The sequence below is a fragment of the Sinohyriopsis cumingii genome, chromosome 14, assembly GCF_028554795.1.
Source record: "Sinohyriopsis cumingii isolate HCF-2022 chromosome 14, ASM2855479v2, whole genome shotgun sequence".
Classification (NCBI taxonomy): Eukaryota; Metazoa; Mollusca; class Bivalvia; order Unionida; family Unionidae; genus Sinohyriopsis; species Sinohyriopsis cumingii.
Genome location: NC_142974.1, coordinates 92,989,001 through 93,014,953, shown reverse-complemented (window position 1 = coordinate 93,014,953; position 25,953 = coordinate 92,989,001). Strand labels below are relative to the sequence as shown.

Sequence of the window (25,953 nt, the reverse complement as noted above, 5' to 3'; positions counted from 1 at the left end):
CCCACCCAGTCACATTATCCTGACACCAGGCCGACCAGTCCTAACACTAACCTCTTAATGCTGAACGCCAATCGAGGCAGCTGTTAGTACCATTTTTTAGGTCTCTGGTATGACTCGGCCGGGGATCGAACCCACGACCTCCCGCATCCGAGGTGGACGCTCTAACCACTAGGCCACCGGAGCGGTGTACGTACAAAAGATGAGCCTTTTTAAATGGGCAGCCTATGGATGCATGTATGTATGTATGTGAGGCCACACTTTCATGTACGAAAGATGATGAAAGTGTGGCCTCACATACATACATACATGCATGCATACATACATGTGCATACATACATACATACATACATACATACATACCTGTATGTAAGTGGGAAAAAAAAAATTTTTTTTTTGCTCTTATCAGGTGAAGGGAACTACGCAATATTAACTGATAGTGCTTGACTACAGGGTGTTCACAAATGAGTATAATGCTTGAAATCGACTACCTGTATTGTTTTGTCACTACAAAGAGGACAGCTCTGATGAAATTTAGAAATGAATGAGATGAGTCATGTACGTTGCATGCATGGTTTTATTCATAAGCTCAAGACTAAATCCAGGTAAATATTTTGTAATCCAAATATAACAATGGAACTAATTAAATGTCACGCTGTTCTAGTTGGTTAAACCTGAACTATTTGACTTGTTTACTGATTCAGGTGTGCTGACATAAAAGAATGATTCATTCAAATCCCGGTATTTCCATTATCGGTATTGAGTTTTCAACTTTTTATATAAGTGAATTACTGTAAGAAAATCTTCTTTCTTAATAGTATCATCAGAATTGGAAGATTTTGTGAGAAGACTTCATTGATTAGTTTAATTTAATATCGTTCACTGGAAATGCAGTACTGTAACATTTTTTCAAAGACATTTGATATATACTAATAACTGTACAGATTTACTGTGAAGCATTTAAAGAATTCGCGTATCTGAATTAACAGTTACATGGATTTACGGAGAGGTATTCAAGGAGATAGTAGATTTATATTGATATAGGTTTTACCACGAATCAATTAAGGGGCATTTTGATTTACAAACAGAGATTGTTCTGCGTTGTTGATACATAATCGCATCGCAGGTTTCATTAGGTATACCTTTTGAAAATATACTGATTACTTGGATCTCTGGCAATTGATAAAGTATTTAGGATCTTCATTATCCACCGTTTTTCGGGAAATAAATTTATATTTTCAATTATACAAAACAAGTTGTTTTTCGGCGTTCCTTGTTGCGCATTTTAAGCTCCCAGGTCGTAACACAACACTATTTTTTGATAGAATGTTTGACAGTCAGTTCTCTGACGACGATGGTAAGAGAAGTGAGAGAGAGAGAGAGAGAGAGAGAGAGGGAGAACACTTTCAAGTTCTAGACAATGTAATAAAGACTCGTGTAATCATTTAAAGATTCAATGCATGATTGGCAATGTCCAACGTTTGGACAAAACAGTACCCTATGTTTAATTTCCAATAGACATTCCACAATGTAAGTCATATAAAATACCAAACTTAGCTAGCATCCATTTTAGCTTCATGGTTTCAAATTACGTTTTTAAGGAACATGTTTAATAGGAGCGACTAACAATTTAATTTGTCCTTTACAATTACAGACGAATCAAATTTATTTAGTAAATATAAGGATAAAACTGAAAAACATTTGCAACATAAATGTAAACGTATAAGAGAGAACAGCAGATGTTTTGATTGTCATGCATATTAGAAGCACTACAACAGTTACAACACTAGGGGGATATATGGTCACAATAATGGAAATGAATGTTTACATTTTAAATTTGAGAGATTCTTCAAGTAAAAATATAGTCAAGAAAATAGACCAATACTGCAATATTGTTTAGAATTCTCTTGCAAAATACTCTAGTACGAATGTTAGAAATCTTTTATTTCTTAATTTCGTTCTAAGGTCAATGAATGAATAATTGTTTGTATCAATTGACAACATAAAAATAGAGAGTTTAGAGGTATTGTCAATTAATGCGCTTTCTGATGTATTTAATTACTGCTAGTCTGTAAAATATGACCTGACACCTGATTGGAAGCAGAATGTCCATTCAATAACTAAAGTGTAAGGAAAGGGACAAACTACAGTCCAAATCCTACGTTGAATTTGAGAAGTAAGCACACAATTCAACTGCCTGTGATTACAGATTGAATCCACTCACATGTACCAAACGACATTTAAAAAAACTCGAAGTTTGACAGTAAATACATATTTGTAGTGTACACAAACTGAGGGCACAATTGCACATAAATACATGGATACATAAATATACATTTTAAGGTAGTACAATATATTTAATAGATCACTAAATGCCTAAATCATTTACCTTAAAGCATATATTATAAAATGGAATATGTAAAAAATGCAAAGCCATCTAAGCGCTTAGGGGAAGCATAACTTGTTCAATATGGTGTGGGAACAGCCTCGACATTTATACTCCGTATGAAACTCGTTCTTTCTACCCGCGCTTCACAAACACATATGTAGTTTTGTCTATAGATTAGCTCATAAATGTTTTTACAGTTCAGTATTGCCTTTCTTGCTTTAACTTATTTATATCAAACAGTCTTAGATAATAGTGTATTTGAAACGATTTATGTATACAAATTTAGAGAATATCTGTCCATGAACGTTGCGAAAAAACAAGGCAGAAGAAATTGATGTTGAGACTACAACAACTCAGTCTGTAATCAAAGGGAACAGTAACATACTAAGAATACCTGATGAAGAGTCAGGAAATTTTAATTGGTACGATTTGAGATAATTAATACTTACGGGATTCAGTCTAGTGCAATCTTGCACAATACCAATCAAAGAACTCAGCTCAATGTTCTTGAGCGCGGCCGGAGAAAAAAGTTTTTTCTGCAGACATGGCATCATTTTTGGATCGCTCTGCAATATAATCTTATCAAATATTTGCTCTAGATCTGGAACTTGCTTGAATTTCTCGATGTCTGTCCCTTGATTAATTAACGTGTTGGCCTTTTCGTTTGCATCACAGCACGCTTTAATTTCATTCTCCACACCTTTCTTGAAAGCTGTTCTTTCGTTTATAAGTTCATTGTAAATTCTTTGTATTTTTTCCTTTAGATTTTCAACTTCATGTTTAAGGGACTTCTCTAAATCTGCATAATGTTCATCCAATGCTTTAAGTTCCTCCAACTTTGTATTGCTTATCTTCTTCATAAGCATTTCTTCCTCTGTTGCGGTATCACGTAGACGTTTCAGCTTTTCTAAACAAAGACGTAACTTTTCTTCCAACTTCTTCTGCAGTTCTGTCGCCGCGTCAGTTGCTGTTGTCAATTTATGAGTATTGTGCTCTAAAACATAGCATGTACCACATGTCAAGACATTACACTTTTGGCAAACAAACTTTACCTCGTCTTCACTATGCTTCTCGCAGAAAATTCTTTGTCGAATCTTGCCTCTCGTTTTAGGATTCAAATTTCCTAATTCACCTATTTTGTGTTGCTTAGAAGCTTTCGATTTCTCATGGGCATGACTACATGGCTCACAGTAATTCTCCTCGCAAACCAAACATCTACGGCATGCCATGATGTCTGGACCACAAAGATCACATGTAAATTTGTCATCGGAGGCATGATCCATGCGACAGTTACTTTGAAAACCCGAAGCACCTTGCTCTTTTAACGCCATCTTTGTACTTTTTTCATGTCGTAAGTACTTTCGTTTGTTTCATTTGTTTGATATAATCCACATTAAATCAAACCCATTCCACATGCAGCTGATTCTTTTGTAATTTCATTTGCCCAGTTTGAAGTCGCAATTTAACATTATGTCAGTAGAAAAGCTCTAAATACGTATGATATTTGTTCGTGTTTTCGAAACAACTGCTGTGTTGTTATTTGACTAGGTTAAGGATCAATAATGTTGCACTGCAGATTATCGATCTACCCATTGGCCTAGATTATACCCAAGCCGTTCTTACCTGTGTTTAAGCTATAACCACTTATAATCCTATTACAATGTTTATTTTTTATTTTTTAAAGCGGTTTAGAATGTGTTGCGCGAAAGTACACTAGTTCGCTCTCTCGAATGCCAGGAGAGGCAACTTCGTGAAATGATAGACGCTCTACCTTAAATCTTTAATGAAAATAAATGTACCCATGGAAGAGCTATACAATACAGCAAGGTTTGAAATTTCAAATCAATTTGTTTTTGAATAAATGGTACTATGACAGAGAAATGTATTTATGAGCAAAAACTAAACTTTTCATCATTCCTTATTAGTCTTATGTGCCACTGGAATGGTACACAAATTCGAACTTCAAAGACTTTGCGATTATCAAACATATTTATATCTTCCAAACGTCAACATTTCAGATGAAGGCGATGGTGTGTGTGTGTGTGTGTGTGTGGAGCAGTTTATAACTGGCATTTTCATAATAACTCAGTACCTGATTCATGCATGCACCTCACACTCGGATATATAGTTGCATACAAAGACAACTATATATATATATATATATATATATATATATATATATATATATATATATATATATATATATACGTGAAACCTATATTAGAATGGTGGAGACATCACAAGTGTGAGTTTGACGTGTATTCTTTGTACCAGTACCATATTGTATATGAAGGCGATCATGATCATATTGATTACATACAAAACTTATAACAGCTGCAGTAATACACTGTATTTACGGTCGGGACCTTATATATTTACGATCAAGACCTTATATATTTACGATCAAGACTTTATATATTTACGATTAAGACCTTATATATTTACGATCAAGACCTTATATATTTACGATCAAGACCTTATATATTTACGATCAAGACCTTATATATTTACGATCAAGACCTTATATATTTACGATTAAGACCTAATATTTACGATCAAGACCTAGTATTTACGATCAAGACCTATTATTTACGATCAAGACCTTATATATTTACGATTTGCTTCACATTCAGAATTTACAACTCCTTGTTACATTTACATGTTATCGCAGTTTTATGTCACATTTGCGCTGCCCTAACTATAGACCTGTACTATGAAACGGCCTTTACACCTGACTGCTTGTGTATCATTCATAAAAAGTTACTTGGTTCGCGCTGAGTTTATAAAAGGTATGTTGCTATTTATCAAACACAAAGGTGATACACCATTTGCAAATCGCCTGTCTGAGTACAAGGTGATTAAATTTGCTGAAATTATATGCTGTCATCAAAAGATCTCGCAGTTCAATATTGCACTATTGTACATTTTAGTGGATGAATTAAATTTGTAGTTTGGGGAAAATGCAAAGCTTTAATGATGTAATAGTCGGAGTTCTTTTTTTTTAGTTCGAATGATATCCTTTAGGAAATATACGATCTGTTATCAGTCATACATACCGCCATTAAAGCATGTACATAAAGCCATTCATTGCTTTTTTGCTTTCTTTGCTGACGAAATATGTAAAGACAGCTTAGTATGTGAAATTGTCAAAACAGGTTAAGGATATTCAAATCCACGTGCATAATTTATAGCACCAGGTTTCGATCATGTGACAAGCTTCAACAACCAAACACATGTATTCAGATACTATATATACACAAATGCACGCAAGTAACTTGCATGGCAAAGTTTTATCTACACTGAAGCTATTTTATATTTTATATCATGACTATATCAAGCCGTCAGTCGCGCGCTAGTTTGGCACAAAACAAATACATTCGGCTAACTCGAAAATTTTTCTTTGCCCGCGTACAAATTTACAACTAAATAATCTGTATCAGTGATTGAGACAAAATTCTTTGTGATCAGAAAAATGACAAATTTGGCACTGAAAAAGAATTCTAGAGGTTGTCAGTGATCGAACTTAAGCCACCTAAAGCGTCGTTTGATCTTGACAAGAAAGCTCCTCACAGAGGTATGAGTCAAGAGAAATATCAGGGATACAAAATACAAAGTAATACAAAAGACGTGTTTGAGGTAGATGACGCTTCCTATATATATTAGACGTGAGATATTGAACAGGTGAAACCATGCCAACTATACGATGCTCGCATTAAAAACACACAAGTGGTATTATGGATTTGCTTCCCATCATCCTGCCTACGCAGTAAATCTCTTCTCGCGATCAAATTTTTGACTGGTGTCAACGACGATTGGGTGTTAGAGACAACAAGGATTAAATACGTCAAGAACACAGACGTATTGATTCAGTTATGACGTCGCCTTCAATGACTGAGTTGTTGACAGGCATCAAAAACGTCTCTTGAAGCAATGACGATCCAATCAACGCGGTTTTACTCAGAATTTACATGATGAATGAAACTAATCACGACGCACTTGCTCCACTGAGAACTGTACAATTGATTGCGTGGCTGCTCATATTACCGAGCATTTACGACGCAGATCGTGGTAGTGGTTTAATTGAGCATCAATATTTCGCTTGGAGGAGCGTGTGAGAGAAAACGGCTCTAACGTCAGTGACGTTAACGCGTTGGGCGCGCGTTGAAATGTCCAACTGTTATTACGGCAGTAACCGGCGAAGGTCTTTATGATTCTAGTGAATACCGGCATGAAAGTGTCATTAAATTCATCCAATACAACGCACATGCGTGGTCCCCTGCGATTCAATTTCCACTCCGACGCACGACAAACGTTTGATTCTGGTGGTGTTAATGAGGCAATTGCAAACATTCTTGAAATTTATCCAGCACCGATCTGGCTGCTTGGTAGTGGTGTACACGGTGAAAATGTTTTTGATCACTTCGTGCTTCCAAACGGAGATTGCTACTGCACGGAGAGATTTTACAACAGGCTGGTATAAATCTCGTCGGAATACATAGAGGACAGAGATGAGATATTTAGCTGGAAATGCATTTACAGAAGTATCAGTGGTCTCATATTTTGCACGAAGAAAAAGAAAAACTGGAATCACAATTTCTTCTCGGTGGTGTGGTGATTCCAGCTGAGATTTTGTGCCCATGGGAAATAAATACATTCCACGTGTAATAATATGGGACGAAATATGTAATGTGCGCTTCAAGACGGTAAATACGTTTTTAACGTTGCTGAGTGATTATGTGTATGGTTCAATGTCAGCCAAATTCGATTGCTGGTTAAACCAATACAGCTGTTTAGCCTGCAGCGCCGATTATTATGAAGAAGATTTTCATGATTATCGTGGTAAGGACGAGCCCTTGCGACGATTGAACACTAGAATGTGTCTGAGATCCGACCACGTACAGGACAAATCCTAGATACATCTGCAACGACGTTTTCGAGAAGTGGACACAGGCAAGTTTAATCATGGTTTCACGAAATCAAGCTCGTGACAAGCTTCAGCAAGAATTATTTAAATTTGGCCAAACAAAAAAAATCGAATGAACTTGTCCTATTGATGTATACTCGTCTTGAAACTATCCATGTGGATATACCGAGAAAGTTTTCAGGCTCCCCATATGAGCCACGCAAACTGGTTCTCAACAAGATTGTGTATGTCCCCTTGAGTGACATGTATCGTGTGTTATGTGCACTGGTTTGTGATTAAGCCAGCGAAAAATTGCCATGGTGTTCTGGATACGTAATGACGGTTCACAGTTCACGAGGATTTAATGCTAAAAATATTCAGAGTATCAGAGTATCTGGATTATCGACGATCTCATCGAATGGTAAAACCTCGCACTGATAATAAACGAGGCCACATACGTGATAACTTGATGCTGTCGTGTCTCGAGTGCAACCGACGTCGAATCGCTAGCTTCTTAAGAGCTTGCGTCCTTAACGCTACATAACCCTTCGTGGACGTTAATGTGTATCCTCTACGTATTATGCCGACTCTTTATGATAATAAAAGGCGGGAGCATTGATGTGACGTGTCACGTGTGAAAATCTGTGTGTGAATAAACTCGAGTTATGATCAATAACTCTTGTTCCACCTTCTATTTTTGCGGACGCGTATAAATATGACAAGGCATCTTTTCAGCGCCGCGAAATATTGGTTCAAGTTGAATAGCCAGGTCGGCGATGTGCATTGGTCTTATTATTATTATATCGATTGCGTCAGCGTGTTTTATCGCGATTGAGAAAATAACTTCATTGCTCAACACGGCTACGAGCGCAAGATGTCTACCCATTCTCGTGATCGTGAAACGGAACCCCTGTATTCTCGGATCAACATTTCTTGCACATATTAAAGTTAAAATAATCGTTGCGCGAATGTACAGTGAAATCACTTAACTATGGCTTGATCGCTACAAACGCTAACGTTTCCTTCGAAAACCTATTTCCATTACCTTTCATCAATTCAGCTAGACCTCGATTAACCTGCAAAATAACGTTTTGTACGTTAACGTTTCACCCTCCTTGTTTTGACAGGCTATATCGACGAAGGTCTGAACGCATTTGTTTGCGACGTCGAGCGGCAGAAACAAAATATCACTCCAATAAACTTTGTTGCAAATTCTGACTCAAGTCACCCACGTGGATTTGTTTCTGATGCTTGTAATAAATATGCTGCAATGCTTGTCGTTACAACCAAAAGGCGACATCTTCTTTACTATTACGAGCGACACTTCCTAATTTGCTGATCGCTCTGGAGCCTTTATATAAAAAGAGCTGGGACTATAAAGATTGATTCCATTACCAGAATGCTACTATTCAACAGTTCATATTCTAGCATCAATGCCCTAATACGACGGTATAAATCATTGTCCACTAATAAATTTTCTCGCAACGCTATTGTTATTAACCATCGTGCAATTCGTCCTAGAATCGTTGGTGAACTAATGTCATTTAGCCAGAGCGATATTTATCAGAGTGCGAAACACTCAAACGACAATTAATATCTTGTTAATCAGCCTGTGAAGATCTCACCGTGATATTCGAACCAAAAACATTTGCCCCGTTGAGTATGCTGCTCGACAGCGTCATACAGGCGACGTTGAAGGAATATGAGGTGCCACAGCTGACACGAATGTTTGGTTGCCGGAAAAACTCCGAAAAGCTTATGCTGAAATAGAGCAGGCTGCAATGCATGCAAATGATCAAACACGGGGGAGGGCACGCTTTGAAGTCATATATATATATATATATATATATATATATATATATATATATATATATATATATATATATATATATATATATATATATAGCTTATTTGAACGCAAGAAACCTTCCCATTTTAATTCACGATTGGGCTCAAAATCACAGTCCATTTATGAATGTGCCAGCCATGAAATGTTTAAGAACGCATCCAAATATGCCAAGGACCATTATGACCGCATAATTTAGAATTGTATTACCAGGAAATGCTCCAATCGAGCTACGACAGGAGCAAATGGGATCACATAAATCTTACTGGGAAAGGTGGGTTACTAAGCATAATACTGACTAGAAAATGTTTATGAGAGATGTAAACTTGTCCCTCCCCAGAGCAGCTCGATCACGATCCGTAATTGTTCCCAGATCTGGCCACCAGTTTAATGCCCTCGAGCCACGCGCAGAGTGCTAGCAATCCGGGTGCAGCGGCAAAAGAGTTGCGTCCCAAATGAAAACAGCATTGGAGTCGAGGGCAGCAGCCTTCCGAGAAACAAATTCACGCAATAACACAATGTTTTGCGTGTGAAACAAAGTTCGCTGATAAGCACGCCATTGTCTCTGTGTCATCAGTCAGGTTGATCGATTATATACGATGGTAGGAAGTGTGCACTCAGAAAACAATTCCTATGATATCAAAAAGGAAGCAGCGACAATCTATTGGAGTGAGTACACGAGTCGTAATAATGGAACTTACTGTGTATCTGGAACGCAAGTGTTCGAACCGTGCACAATTAATTAATGTTCCTCCACTGTGAAGCACTGAAGATAGGCACGCCAAAGTTAGTAAAATTATCAATGCCAAAATAAATATGACTAAGTAAATACGCGACGCAAGCCATCGAGACAACATAAGCGACATGGCCTCCCCCCCCCCCCCCCCCCCCAATCTGGACGTCAGGCGTCTCGGTGGTAAATCGTCGCGGAAATTAAATTGCGGAAGAACATAAAATAAGCTCAAACGTGTATCACATCCCTCGTTTGGAATGGTAGAACCCATACTCAACGATGCCTGCTTGCGCGATTATCACTATTACTCTTATGATGTTAGTATGCCAAATGATAGGAGCTGAAAAGAACTGCAGGTTCAAGACACAAGCAGGTATTTCTTGCCCGTTGAAGCATTGTTGGTAAAAGTTGATGGAACAGCTTACCCGCTGAGGAGCACACTGGATTTGTCAACAAGGGAAAAGTGGTTATGTTTAACTGAGGCTTACATATCATGGACGACAAGGGAATTGAAACATGCCTGGATTATTCGACATGGCAACAAGAATACTTGATCTCGCACTCAGTGGAGATGCTTATTCTCGTAGCGCTGGCCCTCGATGATGCTCGCCAAGGACATTACCAACACTGCCTACAATATACCGTTTAACCCGGGAGTAGCACTCCATCTGCCACCGCTAACATACATGGAATTATAGACAAACACGCTGCCTTCTTTGTTGTTTTAACCGCTCAAAATGCAAATTTCGCTTTGTGATATCTGCAAGTCAATCAAAGATTAACGAGCATATATATAATTGCACTGTTGCATATTTTCGAACTTTTCAGGGGTGTCAGATAAGTTATTTGGGTCAAAGCAGACAGTTGATCAAACAGTAGGTGGTACTGACGACGAAGACACCTGACAATGTGAATGAGCAAATGCAGGAGAAACCGCAGCGCCATAGATAAACATTACATTTTAAAAATTCTGGCTTTGGATGCAAGTTTTATGCAAGGGGGTGGTCACTCTAAATGATCATGACAATATACGCGGTTCTGGTTACATCAGCAAGGATGTTCACATGGCAAATTATTGCCCAGCAAAGAATATCAACGACAAAACATGTATTTATAGTGATTCTACATATTGAACGGCAGAACTCGCAGATAAGAAATTCAGAGGCGTTTGACCTCCTTAATGTGTCTGAGGTATCGAAGTAACTAAACAGACATCAAGAACCATCTGAAGAAGTCCTCGTATAATTTCAGGAGAACTATGTCGCATGATCATGGATGTGATCTTGTTGGATAAATCACTGATGCTCGACATACGAATGAAGGTCATTGACACCCTCACAGAAAACATGTAGCGCAATTGATCATACGCGCATTACCAATATAAGAATACTCAACAGCACAAGCATCCACATAGATGTGACAATGAGTGAAAGTCCAATTGCTAAACGACAAAACGGTTCCAGTATTCATTTGGTCGCATACTCTATTGATCTAATCACTTATTTATCATGATTCGTATGAATTAGTATGTCCTCAGTGTGCCATATTGACACGACAAAAACCAGATGGATATCATCGCTATCCACACAAAACCGGATAGTTCCACGTGTATGTGGACTTGATGCAATTACGAACTTCAGCCAATCCTGTAATTGGATTACATAAATGTGCAACGTGGCGACAATCAGTAATTATAACCCCAAATATGATCGTGGACACATATGGACGATCAAGACTCCCACGAAGCACGGGTGTTGCTGCTCTGGATACGTCGAAATTTGCCATCAAAGACAAAGTATAAAATCCATTGATTTAATTGGATGAAATTTTAAGTACCGGTTCAACATAAAATTGGTCTTGGGTGTTGGTTTAACTTTAAGATATGTTATTAAAATCTGAATGGTTGGATGGGTTCTAAAGGCACTTTTAACACATTATTGGTCGTATTGTGCTGAGGAAATGGAACCCAGGATAGTTACTGGCACTCTATAGTATTTTGATATATCATAATAATAAAATTCCAAATGTCCTTGTCTAAATTCAATTAAATTCCAAATCAATGCTGTAGTCCAAAACTATTATTATTATTCAGGTAAACAACATTATGTAAAAAGCTAAGACACAGTAATATATCCAGGATGTAGGTCAGTCTCTTCTCTAAATCATTCAAAGTTGTCAACATGTTTAGGAATTTCCAAGTTAAAAACTAATATCCTACATTTATATAAAAGTAAACATGTTTACTTCCAGTTATAATGATCTGAATATTTAATATATACTGATAGATAGATATTAGCTATTTATTTTGTAGCTTGCAAAATAAATGTCACTGGTCATGTATACCATTAACTTGATTTTTAACAAAGGTCGGGGAAAAAAATCAGATATACAGTATGTATAATCATTAATAAAAACCAGCAAACAATACAAATTAAATATATATAACATGTTATATTCCCAAAGGTTATGGTTATGTACAAGCTATTCTGAATAGTTAAATAAGTCAGCTATGACGTTTTTGAAATGTTTCTCATATAGTATACTTATTAAAATTTGAAGTTATTAGATGAAAAATGTAATTGGCAAATTTCATATTAAGAAGTATATGTAAACATAATTTGGTATGGTTTTTATGTCTCTCAACCAATTAACTACACAACATGGTAGAATAAAAGATTAATAAAGCTGTTCTTGTCTTGTCTCCATGTAAAAGCACCTAACTTAAATATTTTTTCCTTTAGAAATCTGAAAAAGAGTTATACAAGGACAAGAAATAATAAACCGATGAAACAGCTCATAAAATGTCATTGCCATTAATTTAAAAGACAATTTATATTATGCTGCATAAAATTGCAGCACCAAAAATGAAAACCTGAAAAGAGACACAGTAAAGAGAATATACAGAGCTGGAAATATCCATTTGACACCTGAGACAAGTTGAACTGCAGGGCAAGTGGTCCATAAGCATGATTGCCTTAGCATGTTCCCCCCCCCCCCCGCACTGAATATCAAGATGTGCTTTATTTCTGAACAGACTTTGTGTGTGTGTGTGTGTGTGTGTGTGTGTGTGTTTGTGTGTGTGTGTGATTAGAAGTTTTAGCTTTAACAATTTTTCAGTCATATCGCTACGGTGTCTGCAGTGTGGCAATTTATAGTGATGTCTAGCACAGGGGCATCATGCCGCAGACATGTAGCATGATGTCAAACCACAGTCACATTATCCTGACACCAGGCCTACCAGTCCTAACACTAACTCTTAATGCTGAGCGCCTAGCGAGACAGCCGTTAGTACCATTTTTGCAAGTCTTTGGCATGACTCGGCCGGGTTTCGAACCCACGACCTCCCGCATCCGAGGCGGACGCTCTAACCACTACCACTAGGCCGACAGAGCTGTCTAACAGACTTTGTCACTGAGAGTGTTACTGCTTTCAAGATTGCAAACAGATTTGTGAAAGTGAGTGTTATAATGAATGAGTTTCTGTCCATATACGCGTCGGCGTTCACCTGACTTCGTATAGATGGCGCTCACCAGTTTCGTATTTTGCATGGGTTAGAGTTGTAAAGAAAAATAATTTCCCCGGATGTCCTCACTGGTTATACTGGCTAAAAAGGACCTTGTTTATCTTAGGTATTATTCAATGAACCTTTAATTTCCTTAATTTGGCATACGATTGATGGGTGTAATATGGGTTATAGAGTATACAGCTTGACTTTACTTCAAATGTCTATCTTTCAAAATACAGCTAACTCCGTTTGGTCATTTTCACTTCCTGGACTATGAGGTAAATTGTAATAAAAAGAACCGAGAACATTTTTTAATTTTTATATATTTGGTAATTCATTCAATGCATTTTCAGAAGCTGTTTTTGTCTAGTCTGGCAAAATGCATTTCCCCTATTTTAATACCTGCTAAAGATAGTGTAGACTAATTCCGGCTGTTTTTTTTTTTTTTTTTTTTTGTTTTTTTGTTTTTTTTAGCACAAGGGAGCAGTCATTTTATTTAGCTGTGTGCTTAGTTCATTTACAATCTCTTCAAATACAATATCCAATGAAATTTCAGCCACCATACATGAAAGTAACATAGAGGTATGCCAACATTCCCTCCACTGTGCATGTTGCAAATGTAAACAACTTCACCTTACACCCACCACTTTCTCAGAAGTTCATAATATCTTTAGAGCGCCCCCATAATGGAGTCCAACGCAGGCATCATACGAAACAGCGAACCAGACAATACTTTTCTAGTCTTGCTCTCTGCTTCGTATACGCCATGTGGATTCTGAGTTGCTACCCGCTATTCTAATAGTGGATAAAACAAACAAACAAAAACTGCCCCCTTTTTTATTTTTCTTTTTTTATTTTTCTTTTTATAACAGGAAAAGTAGTAGTCTGGTTCCATGTTTCTTATGCTCCATGAGTTGCCATCCGTTATTCGTATAGCGGATAGCAAAACAGGAGCATAAGAAATATGGAACCAGACTACAACTTTTCTTGTAAAGCAAAAAACAAACAAACAAACAAAAATATTCGCAGTTCATGTTTATTTATTTCTTCTGTTGTTGAAGTTTAAAGTAGGTATTCTGTAAAGTCTTAGTGTGTTCTTAAAGAGTCTTGGGGTGTTTAGTGAGACCCATCCGTTTGATTTCTGGTTGTTTGGTACCCGGCGGGTCAGAATTCAACGAGGGTCAAAATTTAACACTACACAGGCAGTTGTGTCTCTTGCCGTCCACCAGTTAACATCAAACAACAATAGCATCCACCATTTGTTAGCCTCGTCAGAAGACAGTCCCTGTTCCCGAGTTTTTTGGTGTTTTTTTAATAAATAATATTAAAGGTGATTACGATTATGCCCATTTCGAGTTAAGATCATTTGTTCATCATGGGAAGTAAACACGATTACAATCGTAGTTACCCAAGCCTCCGAGGTTTATGTTACCCCCCTTTCCACTTTGGCGTCTTAAAACTAAACAAATATCTAAATCTGCTAAACTATTGGAACGAGTGGCAACATTATTCCCTCTTTTTGAGAGGTATAAACCAAAGTAAGGGCGTATTGTTTTTCACCTTTCTACTGTCTATCTGACTGTCGGTCTACCTGAATTTCATAAACTACATCTCCCCTAGTACTACGTGTAAGACCTCGACGCTGATATTTATCTTTTGGGCGTCTTACATTGTAGGACTACAGCTCCCCTTTCACGGCATACACTATTACACTTAACATTTGATACTAGTCTTAGAAACTGTGGTCCTGCTAGTCTTTATTCTCTCTCTCTCTCTCTCTCTCTCTCTCTCCTACATCTCAATATTACACGAAACTCGGCATTTAGATCCGAATTCATAATGTAAATATGGCAACATGGATGTGGTGTTATTGTTTCCATATAAGTATCAGCTCGGTCAGACTTTCTATTAAGTAATCCAAACAGAAATAATTCCATCTTGACCACATTACTCGGGTTACTGTTGATAGGAAATCGTGATTAATTGTCCTTTTCTCCTTGATTAACCTGTTGAGAGAGGCGAAGCTATAGCATGTGGTATATACACTCACATTTTCTCTCAGGCAAACAGAGAACATCTGCAACAGCCTTCAAGGCTTTTCCTGCTGACAGCATGACATAGCCCCAAAGTGCGGGCATTTTGGCTGAATGAGTTGTTGTTGTTTTCAAACTCAAACTAGATCAAGTTTAACTTGTAAAAATTGTGGCTGTCCAATGAGTCTGTTCTTCAAACATAAGATATCAGTTTATTACATACCCATTTAATCTTGAATGGCTGATCCAGCATTCAGTAGAGATGTTCAATCTATGATTCTGTATCGGACATCCAACCTGGAGCTACTTTTACCACCTGAAATAATAAAAAATGGTCCACTAGTAAAATATGGGAATGATTTATTGCTATATATTTAAATTATTTAAAAATGTCACATTTGTAAGTTTAAGGAATGCAGTCATATTGGGTGAAAATATCCGCTTTTGTCACTGGGGATAATGGGTGAGTACTGTACTGTAAGTAGCGATGAGCAGTTTATGTGCATTTCAAAGTATCTAGGCCAAGAACATTCAGTTAGTTGAGGTGTCAACAATATTTTGGACAGAATGTTGACTGAGTTCTCAGTTGAAGCTGGTTTGCAAAGTTATGTCAAACATGAGAGAGAGAGAAAGTACTTTTCCACTGAAATCTTGTATTAAAACTTTTTTAAATCCAGACAAAGTTGGAAAGGCTTTTGGTGTCATATCAAGATTCAAGGCAATTGTTAAAAATGCCTCATGATAGGACAAAACGTTACCCGTGTTTAATTCCCAAGAGACAGTCCACAATGTAAATCATCTAAAATACCAAAATTTAGCTCAAATCCATTTCAACTTCAGAGTTTCAAACATATGGTCTGTGAATCAAATTATTTGGAGGAAGTTTTGGTGGAGGGATTTACAGTTTGTTTATTAAAATTACTGAGGAATTAAACGTGCTTAGTAAATTTCAGGATACATTTCACAAACATTTGCAACATAAAGCAACACCTGTTTTGATTGTGATGCCAAGTTAGATTAATTATATCTTGATACAATGTTTTGAGGACCTTTTCAATACTGGGGTACTTGAAGGGAACTGCATGTTTGAATTTTAAATCCTTGCGACTGTTCAAGTAGAAAATAAAGAAAAGAAAAAGAAAAATATTGCAGTATTGTCTAGAATTTTCTTGTTAAAATATATCCAAATGAATATTAAAAATCTGATCCATATATTAGAAAGAAACAAAAGCCTTCAATTTCTTTAAAATATATGCTTAAATTATCACTTTAAGTTCAATGCATCAGTGATTTCTTTTATTAAATGTAAACAAAAAAATGGGAGTTTGAATGTACTATAAATTAAGGAGCATTCTGTATAAACTTGAATGTATTTAGTAACTGTTCATATTTTAAATTTACCCAGAAATTTGCTTAGAAGTAGAGTGTCTATTTAATAAGTACAGTGTGAGAGAAAGGGTCACTAACTGGTCTAAAACCTATGTTCATTTTGAGAAGTAATTAAAAATCCACTTGCCTAAAACTACAGGTTAAACCTATTCATATGTCCTACACAACATTTTTAAACATTCAGAGCTAAGAGGCAATCCAGATATGTAATACAGACAGACCAGTGATTCAACTACACATTATATATCTAGACCTAGCCCGGATGCATACATAAGGGATCTTTCATAAAATACCAAATGACTTATTAATTTTTTTTTAAGTATACATTCAAAAAATTTAAAAGAATGTTTGAATACAAAGGGGATATGTAATAAATACAAAACCACATGTTTTGTTTTGATTTGGTGGGAAAAAGTTCATTTTCATATGATGTAGGAACATACATCTCAGGCTGACTGCCTTGACATTCCTACATTATATCAAACTCATTCTTTGTGCCTACTTGGAACAAAATAATGTAGTTTTGTCTATTCAAGGCATGGTGGAGTCATTTGACATGTATATTCAGTCTACCATCTCCAGCTTCTATTTATGTGACAATTGGCTTCAGAAAGGAGAGAGGTGATTCTCAACAATACGACAGAGGAATGTAGCTGAATTGCTAACCTTACTTTTCTTATCTCAGTCTGGTTCTCTCAGACAGGTCCACTTGCAAGGAACTGCTTTTAAGAAGAGAAAAAACCTTGTTTTCTGCTTAGCCTGATGGAGTTGTTATAAAACCAAACAACAACAACAACAACAGATATTAAACAAAAAAGGAAATTTACTCATAAAAGCAACTTAGGGCAAATTTTATGATATCTGCAACTTAGTAAATTTTCAGGTAAATTTTCTTGCCATGTCACTAGTAGCTGCCCAGACAGTTATACATTTTAGGAAAGCACAACCTTAGCCCAATGCAACTTTCAATGGATTGACTGTTGCATGTAATATGCAATGACTCGGGTGCATGATCCAACAGGAACCATGTCTGCATGAATATAAATGCATAAGCTCCTGTTAGGATAAGTTCATCTTTCAGTAGATCAATCACCATGCTTTGACAGGGTATTATGTGAATAGAGGTTGGATGATTCCTTCTCCTCTTACCCGTTTTCCTAATGTTAAAAGTAATCTGCAATTGACAGAACAAGGAAATTGTTAGTAAATTATGCTTCTCCAAAAATATTTACACATATTACTATCAATCCCTCCCATCCTTCCCTGCAAATATGACTCTTGTGTTATAAGTTTCACCAAAGCTTAAACCAGTAAACATCCAGGATGTGAGTGGCTACCTAGCAGGAACAAGGGGAGTGAATCAGTAAGAGTTACTTTCCCTGATACATAGCTGGAAAGATGTTTTCTTATTAGGGAGAATTGAAATCTGATTCAGAGGTAGAATTAATTAATCTGTTTGGGTAAGTATTTTTCAGAGAAAAGTAAATTTTGTTTCATTTTCTTTGTTTAGGAAAGGTTAGAATGCACCTAGAGAAGACAAAATATTTGAAAATATTGCAACATTTTTATAATCATATTAAAGTAATTACATGTTGTACTTTAATTTTCTGGTAAAATTGATGATACTTTATTTAACAGGAAGAATTTCAAATAACAGATCAAATTTTGATTTTGAATAATTGTTTTCTCACCCCACCTCAAAATATGGCCATTGCATATTGACTGTTTGTATCCCATCCCTCCTTATATCATTTTTTTGTCAGGCCACTTGTCTGTCCATACTGGCATGATTGTTAGCATAATTACAAAAATAGAGTTAGACATATTTGTAGGCATGTTTGTTTGCATATGTATATGACCTAATATGAATCTTATACCACTTTTAATGATTGATTTTTGCATTTTTAATTTTGTTTGCCTATTTGGAGTTTGACTATTCACTGACAATTTAGTTCAGTTATGGGGTTTAATGCCCTTTTTCAGTGATACATGGTGTCCAGTATAACTGGTGGAGGAAAAACCTTCAAAAGTTAAAGGGGAAGATATTTTTGTCTTTTCACCAGATAATGACCATCAATGTTTGTGATTAATTTAAATTTTACAATTTATTTCAGTGTGATGAAAGAAAACCTGGTGTGGTCCATATTGCCCCAGTTCCATTGTACTGTTCCTCAGAAGACATTCATAGATTTATGAAGTATTTGGATTAGGCATTGCAAAAGAAAATGAAGACAGTTATAAATGTTCCTGCCTGCATTTTAATTTAAGAAATAAAAAGAGGTGTCTAATCCAGTGCATAAATACATGTTTTCAGTGTTTTTATAATCCCAGATGATACAGTTCTCAGGGGATTGTTATTGTTATTTTGATTCCAATATAGAAAAATAAAAATAAAGATGTCTACATTGTTTTCACTCTGATGATCCAGTATGACATCTTGCATTTGCTTCTAGCTGTGAATGTTACATTATAAAGAATATTGTTTTTGATGAAACATGACCTAAAACTATTTAAATCAATAAATGCTTGTGTCTTTCCATGCCTTCTTTATTGAGGGAAAAACAACTTCTTCAATGTTTTATCTTCAATATCTCAAGTTACATATCATATTTTATTTTACATCAGCGAATCACCAGGATAAAATGATGAGCGCTTCTTACTAAACTATATTTTGTTTCCATGGTATCCCATGCATGAATTGAATCATTCGTGAATCATTTCAAACAAATTTACTTTAGACTCCAAAAAGTAAGAGGTCTTTAGTGGGAAAAGATGGCCTCCCTTGTTTTGGAAGATATTGTTGCAGTTACCTGCTAGAATATAACAGAAGTTTAGGTATATGTTGTAACTTGCAGATCAGTAACATTTTATATTTCATTACAGATGGGAAATTTTATACAAATTCTTTGTACATGGAAATTTTTAAGAAATGTTTGGAAAAAATCAAGAAATTAGTACTCTTAGTCAGGGAAATTTGTACTGTTAGTCAGGGAAATTTGTACCACTTGTCTTGAAATATTAACAAGAATGGAAAAATGCAAGAAGATGGAAATTTCATTATTAACAAGTATGCAAGAAGATGTACTGTGTCCTGTCAAATGTCGTTCAGTGTAAAATGTTTGAAATATTTCCCATAGACTTGATAACTGACAATTAAAAATAATCTATTCTTAAGTGAGATACAGACAAATATTATACCTTGCTTAATGATGAAACTGTCAATGTGAGAGTGCAATTATGAGCTGTTTATTGATTGATCAAATAGTTACACGAGTATCTTTACTGTTTGGGCAAACAATTACTCATGAAATGATCAGCTGTTTGATCAAATAATTACACATGAAATGATTAACTGTTTGGTCAAATGATTACACACAAAATGATTAGCTCTTTGGTCTAATAATTACATGTGAAACTGATTAGCTGTTTGGTCAAATAATTACACATGAAATGATTAGCTGTTTGGTCGAATAATTACACATAAACTGATTAGCTGTTTGGTCTGATAAGCACACATGAACTGGTTAGCTATTTGGTCTAATAATTACACATGAACTGATTAGCTATTTGGTCTAATAATTACACATAAACTGATTAGCTGTTTGGTCTGATAAGCACACATGAACTGATTAGCTATTTGGTCTAATAATTGCACATGAACTGATTAGCTATTTGGTCTAATAATTACACATGAAATGATTAGCTGTTTGGTCGAATAATTACACAGGAAATAATTAGCTATTTGGTCTAATAATTACACATGAAATGATTAGCTGTTTGGTCTGATATGCACGCATGAACTGATTAGCTATTTGGTCTAATAATTACACATAAACTAATTAACTGTTTTGTTTAATAACTACACATGAACTGATCAGCTGATAATTATACATGAATGGATTAGGTCCAATAATTACCAGCATTTTCTTTTTTGATGTACTTTTACTGATAGTTTGCTATTTGTATTTCTCTGTATTTTGAGCTGGGTTTGTGGTACTATATATGTATACATGGTATGTGTTGGCTGTTTGGAAGATGGTGGTCAACTTTAATGACATTATTTCTCTGGTTAGAGCATTGCTTCAGATGTGGGAGTTCATGGGTTCCAACCCTGGATGAGCCATACCAAAGTATTAGGAGGTTAGTATTAGGACTGGTCGGCATGGTGTCGGGATAATGTGACTGTGTGGGACATGCTTTCACATGTCTGCGGCATGATGACCCAGAGCTAGACATCACTATAAACTGTGATACTGCAGACGTGGTAGCAATATGACTGATTTATTATAAAAATATGGTAAAATTCCAAATTACACACACATGATTTCTCGCACAGTAATCCCAGGGTATCAGTCTGATAACATGTTCAGTAAGTGGGGATGGCCATATCATAGGACATAACTTTGCTAACACAAAAATTTACTAAAACTGTGTTAAAATCTAGTCTGTTGCATCAGCAAATATGGGCTCAGTTGTTTTTGTTTTGTATGTTTAAAGTGGAAAATGTGTCTGTATTTAGGTATTGGACATTACACACGTAGACAGTGAAATCTTGCCTTTAGTCACAAAAATTCACAGAGAAATTGGGGAATTTTAGTTTCAGTAACCTCCTTTAATCTGTTGGTCTTTTTTTCAAAGTAAATTTTTTACAATTTGTTCATTATACACAAACAACTATGTATATACTTAAGGATGTGCCATTATATCTTAAACTATCTAGTGATCTATCCACATACAGCTACATGTATTCTTATAGATGAATCTTTCTATCTAAAACTATCTATACACATACAAACACATCAGAGTCTGCCTCTGATACAGGAGGTGGCAGGTTTGAACCCTGGCTGAGTCATACAAAAAACTTTAAAAAATGGTAATAACAGCTGCCTCGCTAGGTGATCAACACTGAAAGGTTAGTGTTAGAATTGGTCAGCCTGGTGACAGGATAATGTGACTGGGTGGGTCATCATGCTGCATGTCTGTGGCATGATGCCCCACTGTATCACTATAAACTGCCACACTGAATACATTGCAGCGATATGACTGAAAAATTGTTAATCTATGTTAAAAATCCAAATCACACAGCACACACACAGAGCTACATGGGGAGCGATGGTATCTCAACCGTTAGACTTTTAGACTCATAATCCAAGAGATGCCAATTTGATATCCACCCAGACTGGCTGTCTCAGTGCATCTTTGAGAAAGGCACTGTTCTACCATTTCCAAGACATGATATAATAAAAGTGCCATTAAGGTCAGCAAAAACAAAGGCAAAACCTGTATATGTCTTATATGTGTGTGATCTATTTGCATAACTACAGGTATATCTGCTTATGTACATTCAATTACATATCTATCGTCTGTCTACACACATACAACTAGATATATATGAAAGTATTTGTCTATCATTTATCTGTGCACATACAACTACATTTGTGTGTGTGTGTGTGTATCCATGTGCCTGTTAGGATATCCATACCATTACAACTACATTTGTATCTGTGCGAATATGTATGTATGCACAATTATGTATCTGTGTATTTACATACAATTGAATTGATGTTAATGAAGGGTCATGCAAGGGTCAAAGTCATGCTAATAAGACTAAAAGTACCTATTTAAATGGACAAAACAACAACACATTTACTTTGGTTAATGTTACTGTTGTTTCTACAACCCCTAGCAGCTTGTACCCCTTCCCCCACCAAATTTTAAAACTGAAAAGCATTAAGGATATAAAACATCCACAAAACTTATTCATTAAAATCACTGATTTCTAATTGTACTGCCAAAAGTAGTCCCTAACATTGTCACCTTTGCATTTGGATTTCACACATGATGGAACTTCAGCACTAACAATGCATCCATATCTGCTTTGGTGTGACTGTCTCTCACACAAATGGAGTGATGTAGTTTTCCATTAAATACAGATAATCCTATTATCCATAATGTTGAAATGAAAGGGATTATTTATTTCTCTCAATTTATTTAAAAATATTAGAATATGACATTGCATACATGGGATGCAGACAACATAATGTTTAACTTTTTTGTACCAGTATGTGTAGGCCATGTATCCATCCCTTCAATGAAAATGGACTCCTACAGTAAATGGAAAAGGACAGTGAACAGGCTCATTGTTTACAATGAAAAATTCCATTTGGTTTGAACCATGATGATGGTAACAGTGTTAGGACTGCTTTGTGACAAATGACTTAAAAAGAATAAATCAGTGAATGACATGAGTAAGTTTTGTGAATTTATTTACATGTTTGATTCTTTTCATTTTAAAAGTGGGGTGGGTATAAGCTCAGATGCTGCGCTGGGAATTAGGCAGAAGCTATACTGCTACTTCTAAACTTCTTCCTTTTCTTCTTCTAAACAGTTGATGTATATGCAGTGAAATAGGGCAGTACCAAGAAAATTAGATATGCTGACTTTCTACTGTATGAGTTGGACACTGGGATCAAAGTACACTGCCATCTTTCTATATTCAATTTAAACATTTGGCTAACTTTGTTATTTTAATGTTGATATAAATTGTTTATCTGAATGAAAATATACAGATGTTTCTAATGCTGAGTGAAATTGATTAGTAGCTCCAACATTTTCTTTCCCAGCAGTTTTTTTGTGAATGGTACACTATCTGGATGTTCCCAGAGAGTGTTTTGGCATGTTACACTGTCTGGATGTTCCCAGAGAGTTTTTTGGCATGTTACACTATCTGGATGTTCCCAGAGAGTGTTTTGGCATGTTACACTATCTGGATGTTCCCGGAGAGTTTTCTGGCATGTTACATTCTCTGGATGTTCCCAGAGAGTTTTCTGGCATGTTACACTATCTGGATGTTCCCAGAGAGTGTTTTGGCATGTTACACTGTCTGGATGTTTCTAGAGAGTTTTCTGGCATGTTACACTATTTGGATGTTCCCAGAGAGTGTTTTCGCATGTTACACTGTCTGGATGTTCCCAAAGAGATTTTTGGCATGTTACACTGTCTGGATGTTCCCAGAGAGTTTTCTGGCATGTTACACTATCTGGATGTTCCCAGAGAGTGTTTTGGCATGTTACACTATCTGGATGTTTCTAGAGAGTTTTCTGGCATGTTACACTGTCTGGATGTTCCCAGAGAGTATTTTGGCATGTTAGACTGTCTGGATGTTCCCAGAGAGTTTTTGGGCATGTTACACTGTCTGGATGTTCCCAGAGTGTTTTGGCATGTTACACTGTATGGATGTTCCCAGAGAGTGTTTTGGCATGTTACACTGTCTAGATGTTCCCAGAGAGTTTTCTGGCATGTTACACTGTCTGGATGTTCCCAGAGAGTTTTTTGGCATGTTACACTGTATGGATGTTCCCAGAAAGATTTTTGGCATGCTACACTGTCTGGATGTTCCCAGAGAGTGTTTTGGCATGTTACACTGTCTGGATGTTCCCAGAGAGTTTTTTGGCATATTACACTGTCTGGATGTTCCCAGAGACTGTTTTGGCATGTTACACTGTCTGGATGTTCCCAGAGAGTGTTTTGGCATGTTACACTGTCTGGATGTTCCCAGAGAGTGTTTTGGCATGTTACACTGTCTGGATGTTCACAGAGAGTGTTTTGGCATGTTACACTGTCTGGATGTTCCCAGAGAGTGTTTTGGCATGTTACACTGTCTGTTTGTTCCCAGAGAGGTTTTTGGCAAGGTAACACTGTCTGGATGTTCCCAGAGAGATTTTTGGCATGATACACTGTCTGGATGTTCCCAGAGAGTTTTTGGGCATGTTACACTGTATGGATGTTCCCAGAGTTTTTTGGCATGATAACACTGTCTGGATGTTCCCAGAGAGATTTTGGCATGGTACACTGGATGTTACTACAATTAAGCTTAAAATTGACAAATTTCTCTTTTTTTAAAAATATGCAAATCGATTATTGAATAAGATCATCAGTATTTTCTGTAATCTGTTGTCAGTAATTTTGTTGTCAATTAGTATATTTGTTTTAATTAATAGTTTTATTGAATCACTTTGGGCATGATACATTTGTTACTTTGTGACATGATTTGCCTGATTTTTTTGTTATTGTATATCATTACTACAAAAAGTGATCACAAGGTGATATATTCCTGGCATTTACTATTATATGCTCTATATAAATTCTTGTCAGTGTGGCATTTACTATTATATGCTCTATATAAATTCTTGTCAGTGGCATTTACTATCATATGCTCTATATAAATTCTTGTCGGTGTGGCATTTACTGTTATGTGCTGTATATAATTTCTTGTCGGTGTGGCATTTACTATTATGTGTTCTATATAAATTCTTGTCAGTGTGGCATTTACTATTATATGTTCTATATAAATTCTTGTCAGTGTGGCATTTACTATTATATGTTCTATATAAATTCTTGTCAGTGTGGCATTTACTATTATATGCTCTATATAAGTTCTTGTCAGTGTGGCATTTACTATTATATGCTCTATATAAATTCTTGTCAGTGGCATTTACTATCATATGCTCTATATAAATTCTTGTCGGTGTGGCATTTACTGTTATGTGCTGTATATAATTTCTTGTCGGTGTGGCATTTACTATTATGTGTTCTATATAAATTCTTGTCAGTGTGCCTACTAAGAGTAGATATAATTCCAGCATTATATGAACACTTTGATATCAAATTATGTCATAGTAATTTTCTACCATACATTTATACAATACATAATGTATCAGTATGGCAAATGTAGCCTATGCCAAGACATTGTTTATTAGTTTGGAAGGCTAAGTATTGTAAGTAAGCTAATATCTTTCTATTTTCCTGTCTCTTTAATTTCGAAAATGACTTCTGTTTAAAAAATAAAAGAAGCATTTTGATATACTATTAAGTTATTGTATGCCCAAATAGTGGCAAAGGAAGATAAGGGCATAATGATGTTAAGAACAGTTTATATTTCTTCTTTTGTAGATGCATTTTTTACATATATTGAATGCCTAGAAAATACAAATATAACTAACTTAACAATTTTAAAATATTTTAAAATTTATATTGTTTGTTTTAATATGAAGATTTATGTAGACACAGTGCAAAGTTTGTGTATGTGGTTTGCTTGTTCATCTAACATTGACTAAAATTACATAGGTTTGTATATTAATAAATCCATCTTGTAATGC

General features: G+C 35.9%; 1 protein-coding gene and 1 long non-coding RNA gene across 11 annotated transcripts in view; one reads left to right on the top strand and one right to left on the bottom strand.

Moving 5' to 3' along the window:
• Positions 1–3,941, bottom strand: part of LOC149784409 (uncharacterized) — a 176,243-nt gene extending 172,302 nt beyond the window's left edge. For 5 of the 10 annotated variants that reach the window (XM_089932458.1, XM_089932459.1, XM_089932460.1 and 2 more), the window contains exon 1: positions 2,836–3,941. In XM_089932458.1, the coding sequence (XP_089788584.1) occupies positions 2,836–3,717 (882 nt within the window). In that variant the 5' untranslated portion in view covers positions 3,718–3,941. The remainder of the gene's footprint in view (positions 1–2,835) is intronic. The other 5 variants (XM_089932463.1, XM_089932466.1, XM_089932467.1 and 2 more) reach the window with 2 other exon arrangements.
• Positions 482–19,330, top strand: LOC149784408 (uncharacterized). The gene is made up of 2 exons (XR_016413852.1): positions 482–602; positions 18,910–19,330. It is a non-coding gene; the product is annotated as an uncharacterized LOC149784408 (long non-coding RNA).
• Positions 19,331–25,953: the final 6,623 nt, after the last annotated feature.